This window comes from Muntiacus reevesi, chromosome 16, assembly GCF_963930625.1.
Source record: "Muntiacus reevesi chromosome 16, mMunRee1.1, whole genome shotgun sequence".
NCBI classification, from domain to species: domain Eukaryota; kingdom Metazoa; phylum Chordata; class Mammalia; order Artiodactyla; family Cervidae; genus Muntiacus; species Muntiacus reevesi.
The window spans coordinates 18,504,709-18,527,291 of NC_089264.1; the positions used below are offsets into that span (position 1 = coordinate 18,504,709).

Below are 22,583 nucleotides of genomic sequence, written 5' to 3' on the forward strand. Positions count from 1 at the left end.
GTAAAAGACACTTGCTCCTTGGAAGAAAAGTTATGACCAACCTAGACAGCATATTAAAAAGCAGAGACATTACTTTGTCAACAAAGGTCCATCTAGTCAAAGCTATGGTTTTTCCAGTAGTCATGTATGGATGTGAGGGTTGGCCTATAAAGAAAGCTGAGCACCGAAGAATTGATGCTCTTGAACTGTGGTGTTGGAGAAGACTCTTGAGAATCCCTTGGACTGCAAGGAGATCCAACCAGTCCATCCTAAAGGAAATCAGTCCTGGGTGTTCTTTGGAAGGACTGAAGCTGAACTCCAATACCTTGCCCACCTGATGCAAAGAACTGACTCATTTGAAAAGACCCTGATGCTGGGAAAGATTGAAGGCAGGAGGAGATGGGGATGACAGAAAATGAGATGGCTAGATGGCATCACTGACTCAATGGACATGAGCTTGGGTGAACTCTGGGAGTTGGTGATGGACAGGGAGGCCTGGCGTGCTGCAGCTTATGGGGTCACAAAGAGTCGGACACGATTGAGCAACTGAACTGACTGAACTGATGCCACATTAAGAGAGTAGGAAGAAAATCAGAAGATAGTATTGGTTTATAATTTTATTATTCAATTAGGATATTCAGTGAAGCAAGTTTATGATGGTCAAGCTGAAAGTAAAAAATGGAGATACTCATGTAATAATATTTGATAAGTTGTAAAGTACAAAAAGCACAAAAGAGCTAAAAAAAGTCAGTATTTATTTATAATCATCTTTCTTTTTTGAAGGTGTATGTCTAGACTCTAATAAGGAGAGCTTTATTGTTTTATATGCTAATGAGGTGTTCATGACTTTTAATTATTCCCTTTTCGGTGTGCCATTACTCAAGGAACATTTTAATGACTTTCATTCATGTTCTGTATTTTAAATGTGTTTCTTAAGGCCAACCCCAGATGAGTTAATGCAGGACAATGTGTTCAGTGAAGTGTTACCCTTATACACTCCCTTTATCAAACCTGCCAGCCTGTTTTCTTCTTCTCTGAGATGTGCTGATTTGACTCTGCCAGAGGATATCAGTCAGTTGTGTAAAGGTAATGATAAAGAATACCAAGAATAGAAGCCGTGTGTTTAAAGCAAGTACCCTTATCCTAATTTCAGTTTTGAATTTGTCAACAATATATATTTATATTAGTGAGACTTTTTGGATACTTATCTGAGAATTAAGTAATTTTGGAAGTGGTTAAAGTATGACCTAACATTTTAATCCTTTAAATTTAAATTACTTTGGAGCAAGGACTTTAAGAATCAAAGAAAGGAAGTAGTATCAAACAAAAAATTTTTTCTTATTATGTAAACCAGGGTCCTAATCAGATCTGGTTTCCAGTGGAATTTCTGTTACCTCAATATTTATATAGATTTCATAAAATTTATTATAAATTATCTAAAAATCATATTATTGCTAAGTGCATTATTATTATATTCCATGTTTGTAAGAGAAAACCACCTTTTCTCTTTTCATTCCTCTCTGAAAATTACAGCTCTCAAAATGTGTTTTTTAGTGACACCAGTTTATATAAAAAATGACCATGACATAATCATGGTAGGAAATGCTAAACATTCATTCAGTCAGATACTTACTGAGTTTCTACTATGTTCAATACACTGTATCTTCAAGTATCATTTGTGCCAACTGGGAAGGTAAACAGACATTCAATCACATAGTTACTTACTATTGTAAATGAAGATCCAAGACTTCCTTGGCAATCCAAGTGGTTAAGATTCTGCACTTCCTATGTAAGGGGGATGGGTTCAATCCCTGGTCGGAGAACTAAGGCCCCACATGCTGTGTGGAGTGGCCAAAAAAAAAATTAAGTGAAGGTCAGTATGAACATAGTACAATGGAAGCAAAGCCTCTGTGAGGCTTTAAAAGAGGCAGAAATTGTACAGAGTACAATGGAAGCAAAGCCTCTGTGAGGCTTTAAAAGAGGCAGAAATTGTCTCAAGACAAAGCATGGGACAGGGTGTGCTGGTTGCCTACTCAAGTGCTTTTTTGTGCCGCTATTTCTTTCCTGCAGGGCTTGATATATCTAATGTGTGTGTGTGTATCTCCCATATATATATGTGTATGTATATATATCTCTGATATAGAGGATAAAAATCACACTTTTTTCTCAAAGAAGCTGGATTCACAACCAGTATGCATTTCTGCATTTAATCCTCTATGCATTTTTTAATATGAATATTGTAAAGGGAATCTTACTGTGTTCTTCAGATTTTACTTTTTTTAAATGTCATCTATTATTGCCTGTTGCCTTTTAATAAAAACAGAAAGTGTGATAGCTATTTTTTAAAATTTTCCATTAATAGATATAAACAATGACTACCTGGCAGAAAGATCTATTGAAGAAGTGTATTACCTTTGGTGTTTAGCTGGAGGTGACTTGGAAAAAGAGCTTGTGAACAAGGAAATCATTCGATCTAAACCACCTATCTGCACACTCCCCAAGTAAGGAAAGAAAACATCTCTTGGAAATGAGAGAAATCTAGTAATAACTTTTTAAAATTTGATAGTTTTTTCTTTTGGTAGGTAGACATTCTAGCTAAGTGATTGTGAAAACAATTTGGAATCAATACGTTGCTTTCTTGGCAGGAGTTTTTTTTTTTATTCAGTTTTTCCATGTTTTTTTTTTATTTTATTTTTTAATTGGTGGAAAATTGCTTTACAATTTAGTGTTAGTTTCTGCTGTACAACAACGCAAACCAGTCATAATTTTATATATATATATATATATATATATGTCTTTCCTCCTGAGCCTCCCTACCTTCCTGCAGTCTCACCTGTCTAGGTCATCACAGAGCACCCCAGGTTCCCTGTGCTATTTAGCAACTTCCCACTATTTTACAGATGGTAATATATATATGACAATGCTGCTTTCTCAATTCATCCCACCCTCATCGTCCCCCTCAATGGACATGAGTTTACGTAAACTCTGGGAGTTGATGGTGGACAGGGAGGCCTGGTGTGCTGCAGTCCCTGGGGTCGCAAGGAGTCAGACACAACTGAGCGACTCACCTGAACTAAACTCATCTTCCCCTGTGTCCACAAGTCTGTTGTCTACTAGGTTCATTATTATCATTCTTTAGACTCCATATATATGCATTAATATACAATACTTCTTTTTCTTTTTCTGACTTAGTTCACTCTGTATAAGAGGCTCTAGGTTCATTCACTTCACTACAACTGACTCAAATTTGTTCCTTTTTATGGCTGAGTAATATTCCATTATATAAATGTACAACTTCTTTATCCATTCATCTGTTGATGGACATCTAGGTTGCTTCTTTCCTGGCTATTGTAAATATTGCTGTAATGAACACCGGGGTACATGTGTCTTTTAGAGTTCTGGTTTTCTCTGGATATATGCCCAAGAGTGAGATTGCTGGGTCATATGGTAGATTTATTCCTGTTCTTTTAAGGAATCTCCATACTGTTTTCCATAATGGCTGTATCAGTTTGCATTCCCACCAACAGTGTAACAGGTTGACCTTTTCTCCACGTCCTCTCCAGCATTTATTGTTTGTAGATTTTTTGCTGATAGCCATTCTGATTAGTGTGAGGTGATACATTATATAGTTTTGATTTCCATTTCCCTAATAACAAGTGTGAGCAGCTTTTCATGTGTTTATTGGCCATCTGTATGTCTTCTTTGGTGAAATGTTTGGTAGGAGTTTCTAATTGCAGAGTTCTTATCAGTGCTTTTGTTATTTTTAAAACTACTGTTTTTAATAAATTATTTGCTCTATGATCTATTTGAAGTAAAGGTATTATTATGGAACATCTCACAATAGTTGGTGATAAATTAAAAAAAATGTTCTACAAATAGAACAGTAATATTTAAGAGAGTTACTATACTAGGCCAGTATGCCCATTATGAGGAACTTTTTTTTTTTACTTCTAATGATATTTTAAAATGTACTGGGAGACCTCATTGCTTGTCCTAGAGATATCATGGTACTAAAGCACTGTTGAAAAACTGCAGCGTTGTATAAGGTCTTAGACACCATCTTGTAAACTACTTAGAAGTTAAATGACAATACAATGCTAAGAGCCAAAACTGTTAATTGCTCCATTGCTCATCATATTCGTTCATAAAAATGAGAACCTACATCTCTTTCCATCAGTGCTTTAAAGTTTTAATTTTAGGTTTTAGGACTAGATTTGATCTTTGTAGGTAACTATAAAAACCATCTGCTGATCATTTTTTTCTTCGTATGTAAATTTTAGGTTAATTGTTTGAATGCAGTACTAATTCTGTACCTTTCCCCCCTCTTAAACTGATTCTTAAATATTAACTTCAATTGTACTGTTCACATGATGAATTAAGTAGAAAAATCAGAAATAAGGTGATGGCAATTCCAAGAGTAAATGGTTTGAAGGATATAAAAATTAATTCTCTCAAATTCTAAATATGTTTATTACTCAGTAATCTTTCTCCTGAGAAGTTTTCTTCCTCCTTTTATCATTTTTTACCTATATAAAGTTCCTCAGGAACATGATACATACTGTCAGTGTAATTTTATCATTGCACCTGCATGAACAGTGTAAATCATATTCTTGTATCCCTAAAATGCTTTATATTCGTATACTGTATTTATAGGGGCCTCCCGGGTGGCTCAGTGGTAAAGAATCTGCATGCAGGAGTCTTGGGTTCAGCCTCGGGAAGGACCCTGAAGGAGGAAGTGGCAGTCCACTCCAGTATTCTTCCCTGTAGACATGAGCAGAGTTGCCTAGCAGGCTGCAGTCCATGGGGTTGCAAAGAGTCAGTCACAACTGGGTCACTGGGCGCACATGCACTGTGTCTATACAAACTCAACATATACTTAAAAGTGATTTTTTTGGGAGAAATTTCAACCACTAATTACAGATTTTATTCAGTCTAAAATTTCTTTCTTTCTTTTGATAAAGAGATTTATGATTTAGAGTAAATTTTATTTGCTAGAAGAAATAGTAAATTGGATTTCTATGCTCATTAAACTAACCTATTTTTTAAATCTCTTTTCAGTTTTCTCTTTGAAGATGGTGAAAGCTTTGGACAAGGTCGAGATAGAAGTTCACTATTAGATGACACCACTGTGACACTGTCATTATGCCAGCTAAGAAATGTGAGAATGGAATTTTGGCAAATTTGCTTCAGACCTTTTTCCTTCCTTCCCTCCCTCCCTCCCTCCCTCCTTCCCTCTCTCCCTACCTTAGTGGCTTCTTCTTCTTTTTTTTTTTTTTTTTTTAATAAAACCTTACAGATAACACATGAAGCCTAGATTTCTTCCTGGTATCATAAAATATGTGAGCATTTCTTTAAGATATGTGCCCAGGAGTAACATTGTTGGAAAATAGATCTGCAATCAGTCTAGTATCTATTGTTGTATTTTCTGTTCACAGAAATGATCTTATCACTTTATCTTTTTACCATCATTGGATAAGGATTCTCATTTCTCCATATATGTGGTAACATATGGTCTTATCAAATTCTTAAAAAATTATTATTCTAAAAGATGCAAAATGGTATTTTGCTGTAATACTAATTTTCAATTACCAGATTATTGTACAGTTATGAGCCCTTTTATATTTTTTGTGATTTACTTAACCTCTTCAGTATACTACTAGTTTTTAAGCTCTTGCCAGTGTTTTTGAATGATTTCTTATTGAGAATTTTAAAAATGTATTTATTTACATAGTCTTTGTTGGCTGTATAGGCATACCTCAGTTATCTCACTTAGCTTTATGATGTTTCTTGCACTAAAGTTAGTTTGAAATTAATCTAGCTACCCTAGTTTTCTTTTAATTAGTGTTATTCATGGTATATCTTTATTCCTTTACTTTTAATGTATCTATTTATATTTAAAATGGGTTTCTTTCAGATAATGTAGAGTGTGTCTTTCTTACTACTTTTGAAGGAAAATTTTGTTGGATAAAAAAATTCTAGTTTTTTTTTTCTTTTATACTTTAAACATTTCATCCCACTCTCTTGCTTGCATGGTTTCTGAAGAGCTGTCTGATGTAATTCTTATCCTTTTCCTCTATAGATAAGGTTCCTATTTTAGTTTCTGTCAAGGTTTTCTATTTGTTATTTGAGTTTTTGCAGTTTAAATATGATATGCCTAGACGTAGATTTAAAAAAATTTTTTCCTGCTTGATGGTCTCTGAGCTTCTTGGGATTTTTCATTTGGTGTATGTCTGATTTTAAAATTTCTGTCATTGCTTCAAATATCTCTTCCATTTCTTTTTCTCTCCTCTTGGGTATTCCTGTCACACATACGTTACATCCTCTGATTATTCCTTAGTATTTTCATCTTTATGCTTATATTACCGACATCTTCTTGCATGTGGTTCATTTTTTCCCTTATAACCTTTAGCATTTTAATCAGTTATTTTAAATTCCTGGTCTGATAATTCCAAAATCTCTGCCATATGTGAATCTGGTTCTGAAGAGTGCTTGGTCTCTGCAGAATGTCTTTTTTATACTTTAGCATGCCTTACAATTTTGAGGGTGGGGGAGAATGCAACATGATATATTGGTAAAAAGAACTGTAATAAATAGATCTTCGGTGAAAGATTTCATGTTTATCTAGCTGTTTATTATTTGTGTAGCTTTTTTGTCAGAGTAAAATCCTCAAACGCCAATGTTCTTATCTTCCTTACTGTCTTTAGATTTCTCTGGAGACACAGAATCTGAGGCTTGCAGTTCTTTCAGCCGGAATCTCCTGTATCATACAGAAACTTTGTTGTTGCTAAGTCACTCAGGGTCCAACTGTGCAACCGCAGGGATTGCAGCTTGCCAGGCTTCCCGGTCCTTCACAGAAACTCTACATATGGAAATAAGATAGGGGAGGGAAAGTCGATTGAAGGGCTAATGCTATCATTAGGTCTCAGTGTTTTAGTGAGCCTGTGTCTCTGGGCTGTGGAACTCTCATCTTCCCTCCTGTTACTTTAGGTGAGACAGGAAGGCTAGAGAGAACAGTAATTGGGTATTTCTCTTCCCCACATCAAGACTAGAAGGACCTAGAATTTAGTATTTCCCTTACCACAGGTCATTTAGGCTCTGGTAAAATAGTTTCCCTGAAGAGCAGGCCTTTACTTAAGACAACAAGATACCCTAGGAGTCGTTCACAATGGTTATTTTGCCCCTTCTCGTGCAAGAGACAGGAGGGGATTTTTCTTAGACCTTCACCCTGAGAACATGTTGGGACTTATGGGGATAAAACTCAAGCAAGTGTGAAGCTTCCCGTAGGTCTGGGCCTCCACAGGCTTTTATCTCTCAAGCTCCTATTCTCTCTCAAATTGCTCAATCTGCAGCAGTCAGTTACCCTGCAAGTGCTTTACCAGGCTCCAGCAGTGGTTTCCGTTATATTTGTCATTGCTCCAGTTTTCTGGGTAACATTTTGCCCTGATTCTGATGGTTCTAAAGAGGGTTGTAATTTTCAGTTTTTTCAGCTTTTTTCTTGTTGTTAGGGCAGAAAGGATGACTTCCACGCTGATGGAGTATTGGTCTGAAGGCCAAAATTTCTAGCCTTTTTATTTTTAATCACCTATGTGCATCCTCAACCGTGTCCAACTCTAAAGATAAAATAGGTAATTTCCCTCGTCTGTCTCTGGGCTAGCAGTTCAGCAGCCTCTCCCCATGCACGCACGCGCACATCCTCCCGGAGTTCTTTCTTTTCCTGGATGTAGCAGGGTCTCCTTCCAGTTTGCCTGCGTGTTAGTTAAGTGCCTGTGGCTTTGTGCTGTTGTCCTCTGACACCCTGGTCCAGTCCTCAGTGTCCTTTAGGACCAGCTTAGCCCCTTTCTCTCTAAATACAGCTTGGTGTCTTCTGTCACTGCATTGTCATTACTCTTATAGGCGTTTCCTCTCAATATTTTAAATGTTATGGAGTAGGAGGATATTAGGATCTCTTACCTGCTTAAATGCCAGCAACAGAAAATTAAAATACATAATTATTGCATTTGATATTCTAAACTTATCATCCCTGTGAAGTGAAAGACTGTGTACAGTGGATAAAATAAGTAGCGATGCAAAGTGGTAAAAAATAAAATGTATCCAAAATATATGTTTCAACTACTTTTATTTAACTCTCAGTTTGTTTCTTTAATTTAAATCTGGTACAAGTGATATGAATACAAGTTAAATGAATGTAGACTTTAGTTTTATTTCCCCAATTCCCTTACAATTCCACTTTTGAAATTTAAAACACTTTTTTCTATAATTATTAAGAAAAAATTTTAATGTTAATTTTAAAAATAATATGGAAATGAATAATAATTTTACCTTATACTTTTCTGTGTAAGAAATTTTGCCTTTTATAAACCTTTAATATACTAGATTTTTAGCTAGAAAAAAAGCTGAAAAGATATTAACTATATTTATGACTTTCAAGACAGTAAAACTTAAAAATGTAAGTTAATAAATACAGTAAAATTTGTGAAAATTTTAGTTTTCAATTTAGAATTTTAATCCATGAAAGAAATACCTAAAGTCTTAAAAGCAAAATGGTAAATGCATGTTCAATTTTAGAGAAAAGCTAGGCATAAAGTCACTTTTTATCAGATTCATAGTGTTGGGGGTTTTTTTGGCTTTTAAAAATTCTGGGAACAACTTCCATGGATGAGTGCATAGACGCTAATCAACAGAAGATCAATGCTGACTCTACACAGCTCCATCTTCTACAGAAGATCAATGCTGACTCTACACAGCTCCATCTTCTACGTCAGTCCCCAGAGAAGCAAATACTCTGCCTTCCAGTTGGAAGTTGAACTGAGCAGCAGACAGGATGGCAATAACTTTAATCACCCTGCTTACAGTGTATCTAAGATTTTACTTTACTCTGACAGCCTTCTGTTTTTAAATAATATCTATAATTCTGGCAATATTATTATTTGGAGTAACATTTATTATAGTGACTTTGTGAAAAAAATAAATTGATTTTTGTTAGTTGATTTATCAGCTCTTTGAATCACTTATGCTCAAAGTATGATGTGAGAAATTCTTTTGAATCCTTTTTATTATCCTCTTACTTTTGTCTAACTTTTTTATTAATGTCAAAACAGAAATCTGACTTTAAGGAATATGTATTCAAAAGTATCTTTAAAATAATCTTCATATAATTTTTAAATAGTTATCTATTTGTTAAAATTTATACTAACTTTAGTATTTCTGAATACTTTATTTAGTATTTACATTTGGAAAACTTTTATAATAGGTATCTAATCTTTACAAGAGGTACCCAGAGGTAAAAAAATCAAAAAAACAAAAAGCAATTCTTCACAGATAAATTTAATCACTGGAGGCATGGCATATTTTCATATTTATGTTAGGAATGAATTTTAGACTCTACTTTTCTTGTTGCCTTTATAAATTCATATTTTTATGTTATTTTTTCTTTTAAATATGGGTCAGCATTTCTGTCACAGATCCTAAATACCAAATATTTTCTCTCTCAATTCACAGAGATTAAAAGATGTTGGTGGAGAAGCATTTTACCCACTTCTTGAAGATGAGTGAGTATATCATCTCCTTTTACATTTATTTTTCCTATCTGTTTATGTTATTCTGGTGAGAAGCTTGTACATTTTCTTTGGAAAGTTTTTCCTAAAATGAACACAAGAATATGGTATTTTAATTTTTAAAATTTTTATACCTTTTGTCAACTTTTCTGCTTTTTTTTCTCTTTTACAGTCAGTCTAATTTACCTCATTCAAACAGCAATAATGAGCTGTCTGCAGCTGCCACTCTCCCTTTAATCATCCGAGAGAGGGACACAGAGTACCAACTAAACAGAATCATTCTCTTTGACAGGCTGCTAAAGGTAGAGATTCTAAAGTGTAAAGTATTATAAGTGCCCGTATCCAGTCCTTATCTTTTATTCATTCATAATTCTTAGGGAATCTTGATGTCATGAGAAGAGTAATTCTTGTGACTTATGTTTTCTGATTAATTTTAATTATAAATGATATTTGTTCATGGTATATAAAATTAAAAAGTAAACAAGATGCAGGAATCTATGCACAATCATATTAGATATTAATATCCTTACTATTTAAAGAACACCTAAAAACCAAAAGAAAAAAGCACTATTATCTAAACAGGGAAATAAAGAACACAATAGAAATACAACTAGTCAGTAAATCTATTAGAGAATGTATCCTTACTATTAATAGAAATGTAAAAAAGTAAAATAGCCTTTTCTTGCATACCAAATTATAGTAATTAAGATATATTAAGATTGGAACTCTCATTCTTTTGGAATAAGTGTAAGTTGATAGAAACATTTTGTACAATTGAAGGTATATTTCAAGAGCATTAACAACATCCATACCCTTTATCCTAATATTTCTCTTCTAGAAATTTCTCATGACATACAAATTTACAAATAAACAAATTTGTATGCAAAGATATAGGAGAAACTGTAATAATATATTTATTTAATACTTTCTGTATCATCAGATATTTTACAAAGAGCCTTACTTATATTACTTTACCTGTATGAAACTGATATTATTCTCAGAATGAGTCTTTCTTAATTCTTGCAGAGCACAAGATAGAGAGGTATGACTAAAAACAGTAGACTCAACTCCTCTCGTTGGTTGTGTAACATGAGATTTACAGAAGATACAGAACTATTTCACTGCTAACTTTTATGTATTAATAACACCACAGTAATTTCAGGTACTTAGAAACATTACAGTTCACCTTCAGCTTTTTCACTGGTGTATTGAGAACTGGCTAAAGAGATGGCACTGCTAATTTGAGGTATTTTTCGTATCTTTTTTTCTATCTGTAGGCTTATCCATATAAAAAAAATCAAATTTGGAAAGAAGCAAGAGTCGACATCCCTCCTCTTATGAGAGGTTTAACCTGGGCTGCTCTTCTGGGAGTTGAGGTAAAAAAGAAGAGAGACGGTTAGAAGCAGATTAATAGTACTAGGAAAAAAGAATGAAAGTGCCTTCTGAATGCATACTTTTCAAGTTTTTAGAAAATTATGTAGTAAAATATGAGCATTAAGAATCTTTGGCAATTTTAAGTGAAAAGAATAAAGCAATAGACTTGATAGAGTAGAAAAATATAATTGAAAGTTTATTTACCCTAATAGTGTATTTAATGAACTCAAATTGTCTTGATTATTAATTTTAAAATCAGAATATTTTAAGAATATATATATCCATCATTTGTAAGTCTATAGACCTGCATATAAAGTATGTTCCTCTAGGAACAGGTTTGCCTATTTATAAGTAGTTCTGTCTAAGTTTGGAGAAGTCTTCCACTCTAATTTGAGCCTTGTCAGAAATCATTAACATAATTTAGTGCCTTTTGACACATCTGTCTTTTATCAGAAGCACACTGCTAAGAGAAGTAGCAACTTTATCTTGTACAATACCCTATCTGTGGCAGTGAGGAAAGGAGAGGTGCCACAAAATTATTAGGGTGACTTGCAGTACTCACAGAGAACAGCAGTCATAATAATAGCCAAACCCTACCAGATTGTTCCCTTTTCTGTCAGTTTCCTTGGCATCTTACCTTCATCTGTTCTTTTATAGATATCTTATGGATGTCCATCACCTATTTTTTATGTGTGAATTTTCCCAAATGTTTTTAATCCTTTTCACTCTCTGTTGAAAGATTTCCTTTCTTCCTTTTTTATTCTTTTGGTGAGAATCTCTGAACACTTTTGAGTTTGGTTGCTTCTTTTTTAAGAATGTCTAATGCTCTATACCATACATCAGTAGTTAGAATTGTAATTCTTTAAGCATATAAAATAACTTTAAGTATATAATGTCACTAAGGACTTCCAAGGTCCAAGTCTTTCATTAAATAGATGTGCCAGAGAAGTTGATGCAGCACATAATGTCAGAATTTGAACCCCAAATTCCTGGCTCTTTCTCTACTGTTAAGGTTTACCAGACCAATAAGAATTGTTCTGTGCTTAGTCCTATAGAACATGACCAAAATTTTAAGTGGTTTATTCAATTGTTCTTTCTATAATGGTATAACTGAAACATGTAAATGATTCCTCTAGTCTCATAATGATTTTATAACTACATGATATTCCACTCTGATTCATCCCAAACTTCTGCTTCCTTGTGCTGAACTACCACTCCTGTAAACAGTTTCATTTTATTTTTGCTTTCATTACCAACTTTTAACAGGAATATTTCTTGTGGGATGAACCCCACTCCCTTCCCCTGAATTTAAAAAAATTTTCTCCTTGAAGTTTACTATGCATGAAATACAGTGATAAAGAACAGGAAGTCTGTGTTTTGTGTCATTGTGGAGGCTGGGAGATTGGCTAAGCATATTCATTAGCCATGTGACTCATTCAACATGTATGTCTTACAGTATGTATGATTCAAACATCTGCCTCAGCATAATGGTAAATTGTTTCAGACTTTTATCACAAACTGTCAAAATGTAGAAAAGTTTTCTAAGGGTATACTTTGAGCTTGAGTGTGCCTGTCTATAATTGAGTGTGCTTTCAAAGATAGATGTTTTTAAGTAGATTTTGCCTAAATTTATAATGTATTAAAGGTATGATGAAGTAATTTATCTTCTCTTTTTTTATTTGCAGGGGGCTATACATGCCAAATATGATGCAATTGATAAAGACACTCCAATTCCTACAGATAGACAGGTATGATATAGATTTTCTTAAACAACCTAGATAAGTTTGCCAAATCTTTCAATTTTAGAAAGGCACGAAAAATTTTCTTCCTTTCATCATGAATACTCAGCAACCTTTATATGCATATGATATTAGAGAAGCATAAGTCTTACCCCTCTCAGATATAGTCTAACTCATTAGTGAGTTTAAGCCAAGTAACTTTTCCTAGTATGTACCTTTTTTGTCTGAAGAATTTGTGCTTTATTTAGACCAGATTGTAAAGTAAGATTTTTTGAAAACTAAATTAATATATACTTTTTCAAAAGAAATTATCTGCTTTTCTTATTTAAGTATACTTAAACTTTTTAGTGTTCTTGGAGGATTAGTATAAAGTTCAAACACTTCAAAACATCAGGATTATTATAGGCGGCCAATTTTTGAATTCATAATACAATTTCTCCTCTTCCTTGTCTTGGGATTTATTGGTGATCTGTCTATTATAGTTCTACAATATTGTTTTGCTGTTTCACAGATTGAAGTGGATATTCCTCGTTGTCATCAGTATGATGAGCTGTTATCCTCACCAGAAGGTCATGCAAAATTTCGGCGTGTCTTAAAAGCCTGGGTCGTGTCCCATCCTGATCTTGTGTATTGGCAAGGTAACTTTTTCCCCCAATTACTAAGACTTTTTGAAGTGTTAGGAACATGTTGCATAACTGATAATTTTTAAAATCAAAACAAACTATCAAATTATCTTTGGCTTTAAGAAAAGTCAATAGTAAGCTATGCTCCATTTTTTGAGATGTTTATATGAGCACTTTTTTAAAAAACTGTCTAAATGTCTAGTGAATATCATTTAAATGAATGACATTTAATAAGACAACTTGTCATCACGTTGATTAGCAAAGTATAAAGAATATTTTATACTATTGTAGTCTTTGTGCATACATTTTTAATCCTTGATGCAAATAATAAAATAATTTTGTACTGTAAATAATTTGGGGCTAGTTTATATTCTTGATATTTAATGATTTACAGCTTTTGCTTATCAGATTAGGATATTATTAGGTTATTAGGAATTGGGGAATATATATCACCCTGAAGTTCTCATTTTTTCTCTTTTTAAAAAATATCTATAATGCTCCATCTCCTTGATTTTTACCTTTTCTCATTACTCTTTTTGCTGTCATTGATAAATTCATGAGTGAGAAATCCATTCCACCTAGTGATAGTTTTTAATTTGTTGTTATGAATAGTAATCTTTATATTTCAATTCCGTGTCTGTTTCTGGCCAAACTTGAAAATAAAGCTTTTGTTTTTTTCTAGCTCTATTCATTTTAGAGTTCCATGTCTCCCTAACAGTTACAGATAAATTTATATACTTTCTTTTAGCATGACAATGTGTGAATAGCATTATTATCAATAAAAGAAATGTCATGTATGTATATTTTACTTCACAATTTTTTAAAGAATTTTTTTTCATCTAATAAACATGTAAGAAGAGAAACACATAAGAAAAATTTTCATCTCCTTGACAAGGAAACCTGTTTGGAGTTAAGTGATTACCAAGATCACACAGACAGGGACTGTATTCAACCTTTCTATCACTTGTACATTTTTCTGTTACTATATTTCTCTCTTCAACTTATAATAACCTTAATAATAATGTTGATTTATATTGGATATTTACTATATGCTAGTCACCATCGGTTACTCCTCACAATAACCCATAACATATTTCTGAATGGATCAAATGTATAATACTGAATCTATATGGAAGTAATGCAGAGATCTGAATAAGGTATGTATCTACAATTCTGCTGGATTATGTTTATTTTAATTTTTTCCCCAATCTCTCTCCATCAGGCCTTGACTCACTTTGTGCTCCCTTTCTATATTTAAATTTCAATAATGAAGGTAAGTCTATTTATCATTTAAATAATTATTGTGTTTATTGTTCTAAAATATTTTATTCAAACATGAAAGCTTGCTCTCTTCCTAGTAGAGCCTGTAAATTTCTGTGAAATAATCTGTTGTGACTCATTTTACAGGATGTGAAGGATTAATTTATTTCTGGAGGTTTTTAGCTGAAACTAGAGATTTAGAGAGAACCTGATGGATTATTCTAAATGCATTCATCTACTTTGATGACCATTTTTATGAAACTTTGGAGAAAATTCTGTCCTCCAAAGAAGACTTTTTTAGAGATTAGTTTTCATTTATATATACCTTGTAAATGATTTCTAAGGAAAACAGTATTGATCTTGCATCCTCCGGAGTCTTTTATTTCACCTACTACTAACTTTTTTTTTTAAACCACTACTTCCTTAAGACTGAACCCTCTTGAGATTTGTATTTCCAGAAATTTGTCCTCTGTATGTTTCATATCAAAGTTATTTATATACTAATTTAAATATATAGTGAAGGACAGGGAAGCCTGGCATGCTTCATTCTGTGGGGTCACAAGGAGTTGGACACAACTTGGCAACTGGATAATAGCAATATACTAATACAGTAGCCCTTCTTTTGGTTAGTGGCTTTTTTCTCAATGACAAGGGTTTTTGTTTTGTTTTTTCTGTCCCCTGATATAATTCCTTTTTTATAGTAGGTCTTTCAATAAATATTTAAATATTTATTATGAATATCCCGAAGCATGAATCCTTAGAAACCTTAATCTCAGAATCTCTATCTCTTCAAATTCTGTTTCATATCAGAATTTGCATAGATCCCTGGAATTGAGTACTGGTAGCATAATCCCAGAGAACTAAAAACTTCACTAAATGAATGCTTTTTTAAAATGCCGGTTCTCTAATATTACTTTTTACTCTAGACAAGAGGCCTTGCTGTGTTTAGTTAAGCATAGTTCATTATGATACATATTGATCTAAGAATGGCAAAGGATCTGTATTTGAAAGAACAATTATTACTAGTGTTTTTAAATCCAGTGTTCTCAGACTCTTTTCTATGCATCAGTAAAAATCATGGATATTGAAGTTTATATAGCACAATAATGATTGTTAGGTTTAGAGATTTTAAAATGCATAAAGTTCTGATAATAAAGAATTTTATTCTTGTAGGATAACGATTTCTGCAGTATGCTTTGTTTTTTGGTTTTTGGCTATTGCTTTTTCTTTTTGCTGCTGCTACAGTAGTTTGAAATTGAAAAGTTACTGGAGTGGCTATCTCTTGTTGTGCACAATATTTTCTGTGGGGTTTTCCCCCATATAATTTTGTGCTTCCATCAGTTATTAAGTAATCCTATTTAAAAATAGATTCAAGGAATGTGTGCTGAGTGAGTGAATGACTGCTGATCTTTTACCTCATTAACTAATTTTTTATATTTGCCTTACTCTTTCTTAGCTCTGGCTTATGCCTGTATGTCTGCTTTTATCCCCAAATACCTGTACAACTTCTTCCTGAAAGACAACTCACATGTAATACAAGGTAAGGAAATGTTTCTTTGCCTTTTTATAGGGAAAGTTATTATGTCAAACGTGATCAGTATGCAGTTAAATTTATGGTTTTGACTCAACAAAATATGGTGACAGTTTATCTCTAAAACACATGAAGAAATAATTAAGTTTAATCTTTTCTCCAAGTCCACAAAATTATGGTGTTTTTCTAATAATTGTTTAATATCTAATCTGAGTTTGGTTCAAATTCAGGTATGCCAGTTTAAGAAAATAAAAATCCAGCTGTTTGTCTCTGTCACAATTAGCATTGCTAACAAAAAGTTTGCCATGGAATAAGCCTACTAGGAATTAATAAAAATGTAGTGTGACCAATAATAATAAAATTTTCAAAGTATGTAATAAAAAAAGCTATGATATAGGAGAGGAATAAGAATTTTAATATGATCTTATTAGAAGGGAGAAAGAGTATTCATTTTATATTTCATTGCAGAAATTTTTAGAAATACAAAGCTTCGTTAAAACAGAAAATTGATGGGACAGGATTGTATGGAAAAGAACACCATTAAACCTCACTTGAAATTTAAGTGGAAATTTCATAAATATCTTCTTTTTTTTTAAATGACTTTTACCCCAAATGGTGCAGTGTTAAAGAATCTGCCTGCCATTGAAGGAATATCAGAAGACATGGATTCAGTCCTTAGGTCAGGAAGATCCCATGGAGTAGAAAATGGCAATCTATTATAGTATTCTTGCCTGGAAAATTCCATGGACAGAGGAGCCTTGCAGGCTGCAGTTTTTGGGGTCACAGAGATTCAGACGCAACTGAATGAGACTGAACACACACATGCTCACCTACATTGGTCACCTATCAGAAAATACTATTCTGGGAAATATTTTATCTCTTGATGGAAATTTTCATTATTATAAACCAAAATTAGAGTATTTTATGAACATTTTAAAAGATTCAGTAGTAAATCTATGGAATCTATTGTTTTAATTTTATTACTAGTTTGTTTTTCAGTAGCTTCTCTTAAATTCTCTTAGATTGGTTTACAAATCAAAAGACATATGCATTTCAATTTGTTTCGTTTGTCCTAAGGAACTGTTAAATGCATTTTTGAAATAACTTGAAATTTGACATAGTGCTGATATGACAGTGCTGGTATCATCAGTTCTACCATATCTTTTCCTTTTAAGAAATTCTTCTAAATGTAACAAGCCATACTGTATCTCATTCTAAAGCCTATCCTGAGCAACCAAAACTTATGCCAGCCGTATAATGTATATTTACATATATGAAATAATATATGGTATATAATAATATGCAAAATAATTATATCTACCTAATTTTGTGTGTATTGTATATACACATATGTATGTGTGTGTGTGTGTGTGTATATATATATATATATGTTTTTTTGGACATGAACTTGAGCAAACTCCAGAAGATGGTGAGGAACAGGGAAGCCTGGCATGCTGTAGTTCATGACGTCACGAAGAGTGGACACAACTTGGCGACTGAACAGCAGCAACATATGTGCAGTTATAATACATATATAAATCCAGCCATCAGTGTTAGGCAGAACACAAGGAAAATGTTTTCATGATGGATTAGGTTTCTTCAGTAGATTCTTAATTAGCCATGTAATCCACCATAGTAATTATCTTCTATCAGGCTCAGATAAGAAAGCCATTTAATAAACTGGACCATAGCTGTGGAGAATTGCCTGAGGTGTGACTTTCTGGTTTAAAATGAAGCGTGCGTGCATACTTAGTCGCTTCTGTCGTGTCCGACTCTCTGAGACCATATGGCCCATGGCCTGCCAGGCTCCTCTGTCCATAGGATTCTCCAGGAAAGAATACTGGAGTGGGTTGTCATTCTTTCTCCATTTTATTAATAAAAGTTAATAATCATATGCTTTCATCAACATAAAGTTGAATGAGTATGATTGTTGATGTAGCATACCTCTGGCTTCTAGGTAAATTGGGACTGTAAACATACCATGCCTAGCTGGAAAGAGAAAAATGAAGTTAAAAGTTAAATCCAGAAGTTCTCCCTTGGGATCTGTCCTGGATCTTCACTTTACTGGAACAAATTTCTATATCTGTATATGTAAATAAATTTGAGGTGTAATTATTCTGTATATGACAGTGTTATTCCTTATTTCAGTATCTGTTTACAGTTTCTGAAAAAATGATAAATGTGAGACAGGTTTAATATCAGTAGAGAAAATAATTTGTTGAATTTAATATGGAAAAAAGTCATTCATCATTTGAATAATTTGTGATTCAGGAAATGAACTGACAACTCTAAAGGTAGAAAATAAGTTGTGACATAGCTTTTAACAAAAAGCTTTTCTTGTTTAATAATTAGCCATAAGTGATTGAAATAGTAACAAAACAGAAAATTATTTAATAAAGTGTGTTTTCTTCGTGGAAAACTAAATCTAATTCAAAGTGTAAATAAAACTGTAACTTATGTGCATTTAATGTCTTTATTTGATGTACTATGTAAAAGCAATGATTGTTTTAAATTTTATTGTCATTTCAGAGTATCTGACTGTGTTCTCTCAGATGATCGCATTTCATGATCCAGAGCTAAGCAATCATCTCAATGAGATTGGATTTATTCCAGATGTAAGTACTTGGTGCATTAATAGAAATGATGTTAGGGGAAAAAAAGCAGAAATTGGCAACACAACAGAATAAAACTGTTTTTAAAGTTTTGTTGTCATAAGAAGTCCATCTATCTAAACAACTATAGACTTTTATTATAAAGTTTATATGGTTATGTACCATGTCTTCACTTAGTAAAGGGAAGTATCTTGTTTTTCTTGATACTATCAAATTAATTTGAAAAACCTGTTAGTGGAATGTTATATTAAATTGTGCTGTCAGCAGTTTTCACTTGGATTTTATGATATTCAGGCTTGTTTTTGAAGAAGTAGGAAATTGGAACCTAGTGAACTCTTAAGTATTAATAGCTGCTTCTGTGTTTTGCTTGAGATATTACTTGGAAGCTTTGCCAGATTTTGGCTTACTTCATTAGCTTCTCAGGTTCCTTATCAAACCAAAAGTCAGAGCTGTCTCTTGTTAGTCAGAGTGTAGCTTAGCCTATTACTTAAACATGTAGCTTGTGGCATGGAGTCAGACCTCTTTTAAAAGGCAGTTAGAGTACAATGTCCTAGGTTTTTGTGAAACTTAAAAACAAATCCTTTCTGAGTTAGAGATCTCATTATTCCATCTTAACCTTCTTTGTTTCCTGATCATACTGAAATGGGGAACTGAGTTCTGTTCACAGAGTCGAAGAATACCTTTCCTTTTAAGGCTTATATCCAGAAAACAGTATGTTTATGGTCAGATTAGGAGTGAAAATGTTTATATTAACACTATAAATGCAGTTAAAGTGTTAACGCTTGAATAGTATAAATACTTGCAGGGTGATTTGAAGTTTAAAAATACTTTCATAAACATTTCATTTGATACTCAAATCAAATATATAAGGTGTATGAAGCAAGTAATTTCATCATTTAATAGATAAGAAATTTAGTGTTTGAGAAGGTAATAAAACTAAATCTCAGGACATGAACTTTTAACATATCATTGGACAACCCTCTGTCCCTAGTCTGGCTCATCTTTCAAGGGGAGAACAAAGACAAAACATAAGTGTGCTAATTCTAGCTCATTGCTTTGCGTGTTGTGCTGTAACTCTGTGGTGTGATCATCAGGCCTAAAGTAACCATCCTTAATATCCAGTGAAATTTGCTTCTAGGCCTATGGAGAAATACCTTTCAGTGGAGTACATGGCTTATTCAATGAGGGCTCCAAAGTAATATACACATATTATAAAACAAATAAAGTAAGATCAAACCCAACAATTATGTATGGAGATGAAAAACTGTAAAAAAATTAACCAATATACATGTATATTATATTAAGTATTTATTTTTATATAACTCTGCCTTTCTTGCTTCACATTATAAATGTGATATATATTACAAGACAATACTAGATTAAATCTTATGGCTGGAATTGAAGAAATTACGGAGGAACTGATTGCCTAATTAGTAATGGTGTTAGATTTATGAGGGAAAAAAAACTAAACTGTAGACTTTTTTTTTTTTCCTTATTTGCTCTGTGCTTGTTTATTTTTTTTCCATTAATATGTGGATTTTTTTTCATTTATTTTTATTAGTTGGAGGCTAATTACTTTACAATATTGTAGTAGTTTTTGTCATACATTGACATGACATGACATGTAGACTTTTAAAAAGGGATTTCTTTTCAAAAAATTCCCTTGAAAGCAGCACTGACCGCTTGTGGCTAAAACAGAAAGCTATATTAATTTAGTTGTACAGGTGGCGCTAGTGGTAAAGAATCCCCCTGCCAGTGCAGGAGATGTGAGAGACATGGGTTTGATCCCTGGGTTGGGAAGATCCCCTGGAGGAGGGAATGGCCTGGGAAATTCCATGAACAGAGGAGCCTGGTGAGCTACAGTCCATGCAGCCGCAGAGTTGGACACAACTGAGCAATATACAAAAATATGTATGAAATTATAAAGACAGTCTAATAAAATCCTTAGGTAAATATTCTTGAACATAGGTAGAATGAAAAAATCACATATGGAAAAATAGTTTATCTTAGTTCATCAGAATAATTAAACTCTGCAAGAATGTGGTATATGAGAAGAGGCAAGCAAAAAACAGTATCATTAAAAAATAATACTGTAAACATAATTTAAGTGCTTACTGTGCACCAAGCACTGCTCTCACCCTCTTCTAGCACTCACCTAATCTTCACAAGTTTGAAATCTAGTTAAACAATGACTGTTAAATATTTATGCATAATATCGATTTGGGAAAGGCTAATAGCAAGGCAGAAATAAAAGTCTAGATAACTACAACATGAAAGGTAAGAGTCATTGGGATTTCAACTAAAAGTTTTCTAATGATTTTGCATCATTTGAGGCGAAATTAAATGTGCTCTTATAGAAATCAAGTCAGGGAATCCTTTCAGATCTTGGATTTGATTTTACCCTACTTAAATCTAATAAATGAGCCTCTTACTGTTTCATGGATACTGGGAGAAAATCCAAGACTCCTTTGTTAGAGATAAAGGGCTTTCTCACTCACATCACAGCAAGCAGTGTGAGCATTAGCGCATTTCTCTTGATTTCCCTGGGGCTCCCCTGGTGGTTCAATGGTAAAAAACCTGCCTTCAATGCAGGAGCCTCGGGAGACTGCTTTGGCTTCCATCCCTGGGTCTGGAAGATCCCCTAGAGGAAGGCATGGCAACCACTGCAGTGTTCTTGCCTGGGAAATCCCATGGACAGAGGAGCCTGATGGGCTAAAATTCCATAGCCTCCCAGAGTCGGACAGGATTGAAACGACTTAGCACACAAGCTTGCACTTGATTGCCCTTGTAGCCAAGTCCCATAGAGATAACCCAGAAGATCCACGTGCTACCTCCAGTTGCTGTGGATTGCACTACAGAGAGGAATCTTTATTATTAATTATTTAATAATTCACTAATTTTATCAGTTCAGTTTAGTTTAGTCGCTCAGTTTAGTTGTTAGTCGCTCAGCTCTTTGCAACCCCCATGGACTATAGCATGCTAGGCTCCCCAGAGCTTGCTTAGACTTATGTCCATTGAGTTGGTGATGTCATCCAACCATCTCATCCTCTGTCATCCCCTTCTCCTCCTGCCTTCAATCTTTCCCAGCATCAGGGTCTTTTCCAATGAGTCAGTTCTTCACATCAGTGGCCAAAGTTTTGGAGCTTCAGCATCAGTCCTTCCAATGAATATTTAGGACTGATTTCCTTCAGGATTGACTGGTTTGATCTCCTTGCAGTCCAAGGGACTCTCAAGAGTCTTCTCCAGCACCACAGTTCAAAAGCATCAATTCTTCGATGCTCAGCTTTCTTCATGATCCAGCTCTCACATCCATACATAACTACTGCAAAAACCGTAACTTTGACTAGACAGTCCTTTGTTGGCAAAGTAATGTCTCTGCTTTCTAATAATGCTGTCAAGATTTGTTATAGCTTCTCTTCCAAGGGGCAAGTGTCTTTTAATTTCTTGGCTGCAGTTGCCATCTGCAGTGATTTTGGAGCCTAAGAAAATAAAGTCTGTCCTTGTTTCCATTGTTTCCCTATCTATTTGCCATGAAGTGATGGGACCGGATGCCATGATCTTTGTTTGCTGAATGTTGAGTTTTATGCCAGCTTTTTCACTCTCCTCTTTCACTTTCATCAAGAGGCTCTTTAGTTCCTTTTCACTTTCTGCCATAAGAGTGCTATCATCTGCATATCTGAGGTTATTGATATTTCTCCAAGTAATCTTGATTCCAGCTTGTGCTTCATCCAGCACAGCATTTCTCATGATGTACTCTGCATATAAGTTAAATAAGCAGGGTGACAATATACAGTATTCACATACTCCTTTCCCAATTTGGAACCACTCTGTTGTTCCATGTCCTGTCCTAACTGTTGCTTCCTGACCTGCATACAGATTTCTCAAGAGGCAGGTCAAGTGGTGTTTCTATC

At 33.8% G+C, this 22,583-nt stretch overlaps 1 protein-coding gene across 3 annotated transcripts in view; it reads left to right on the plus strand.

Annotated features, from left to right (window-relative positions):
- TBCK (TBC1 domain containing kinase) overlaps positions 1-22,583 on the plus strand; it is a 187,804-nt gene that overhangs the window by 64,718 nt on the left and 100,503 nt on the right. For all 3 annotated transcript variants that reach the window (XM_065907571.1, XM_065907572.1, XM_065907570.1), the window contains 11 exons: positions 917-1,065; positions 2,342-2,480; positions 5,038-5,137; positions 9,478-9,527; positions 9,706-9,835; positions 10,811-10,909; positions 12,593-12,655; positions 13,158-13,284; positions 14,492-14,542; positions 15,986-16,069; positions 18,590-18,675. In XM_065907571.1, coding sequence (XP_065763643.1) covers positions 917-1,065; positions 2,342-2,480; positions 5,038-5,137; positions 9,478-9,527; positions 9,706-9,835; positions 10,811-10,909; positions 12,593-12,655; positions 13,158-13,284; positions 14,492-14,542; positions 15,986-16,069; positions 18,590-18,675 — 1,078 coding nt within the window. The remainder of the gene's footprint in view (positions 1-916; positions 1,066-2,341; positions 2,481-5,037; positions 5,138-9,477; positions 9,528-9,705; positions 9,836-10,810; positions 10,910-12,592; positions 12,656-13,157; positions 13,285-14,491; positions 14,543-15,985; positions 16,070-18,589; positions 18,676-22,583) is intronic.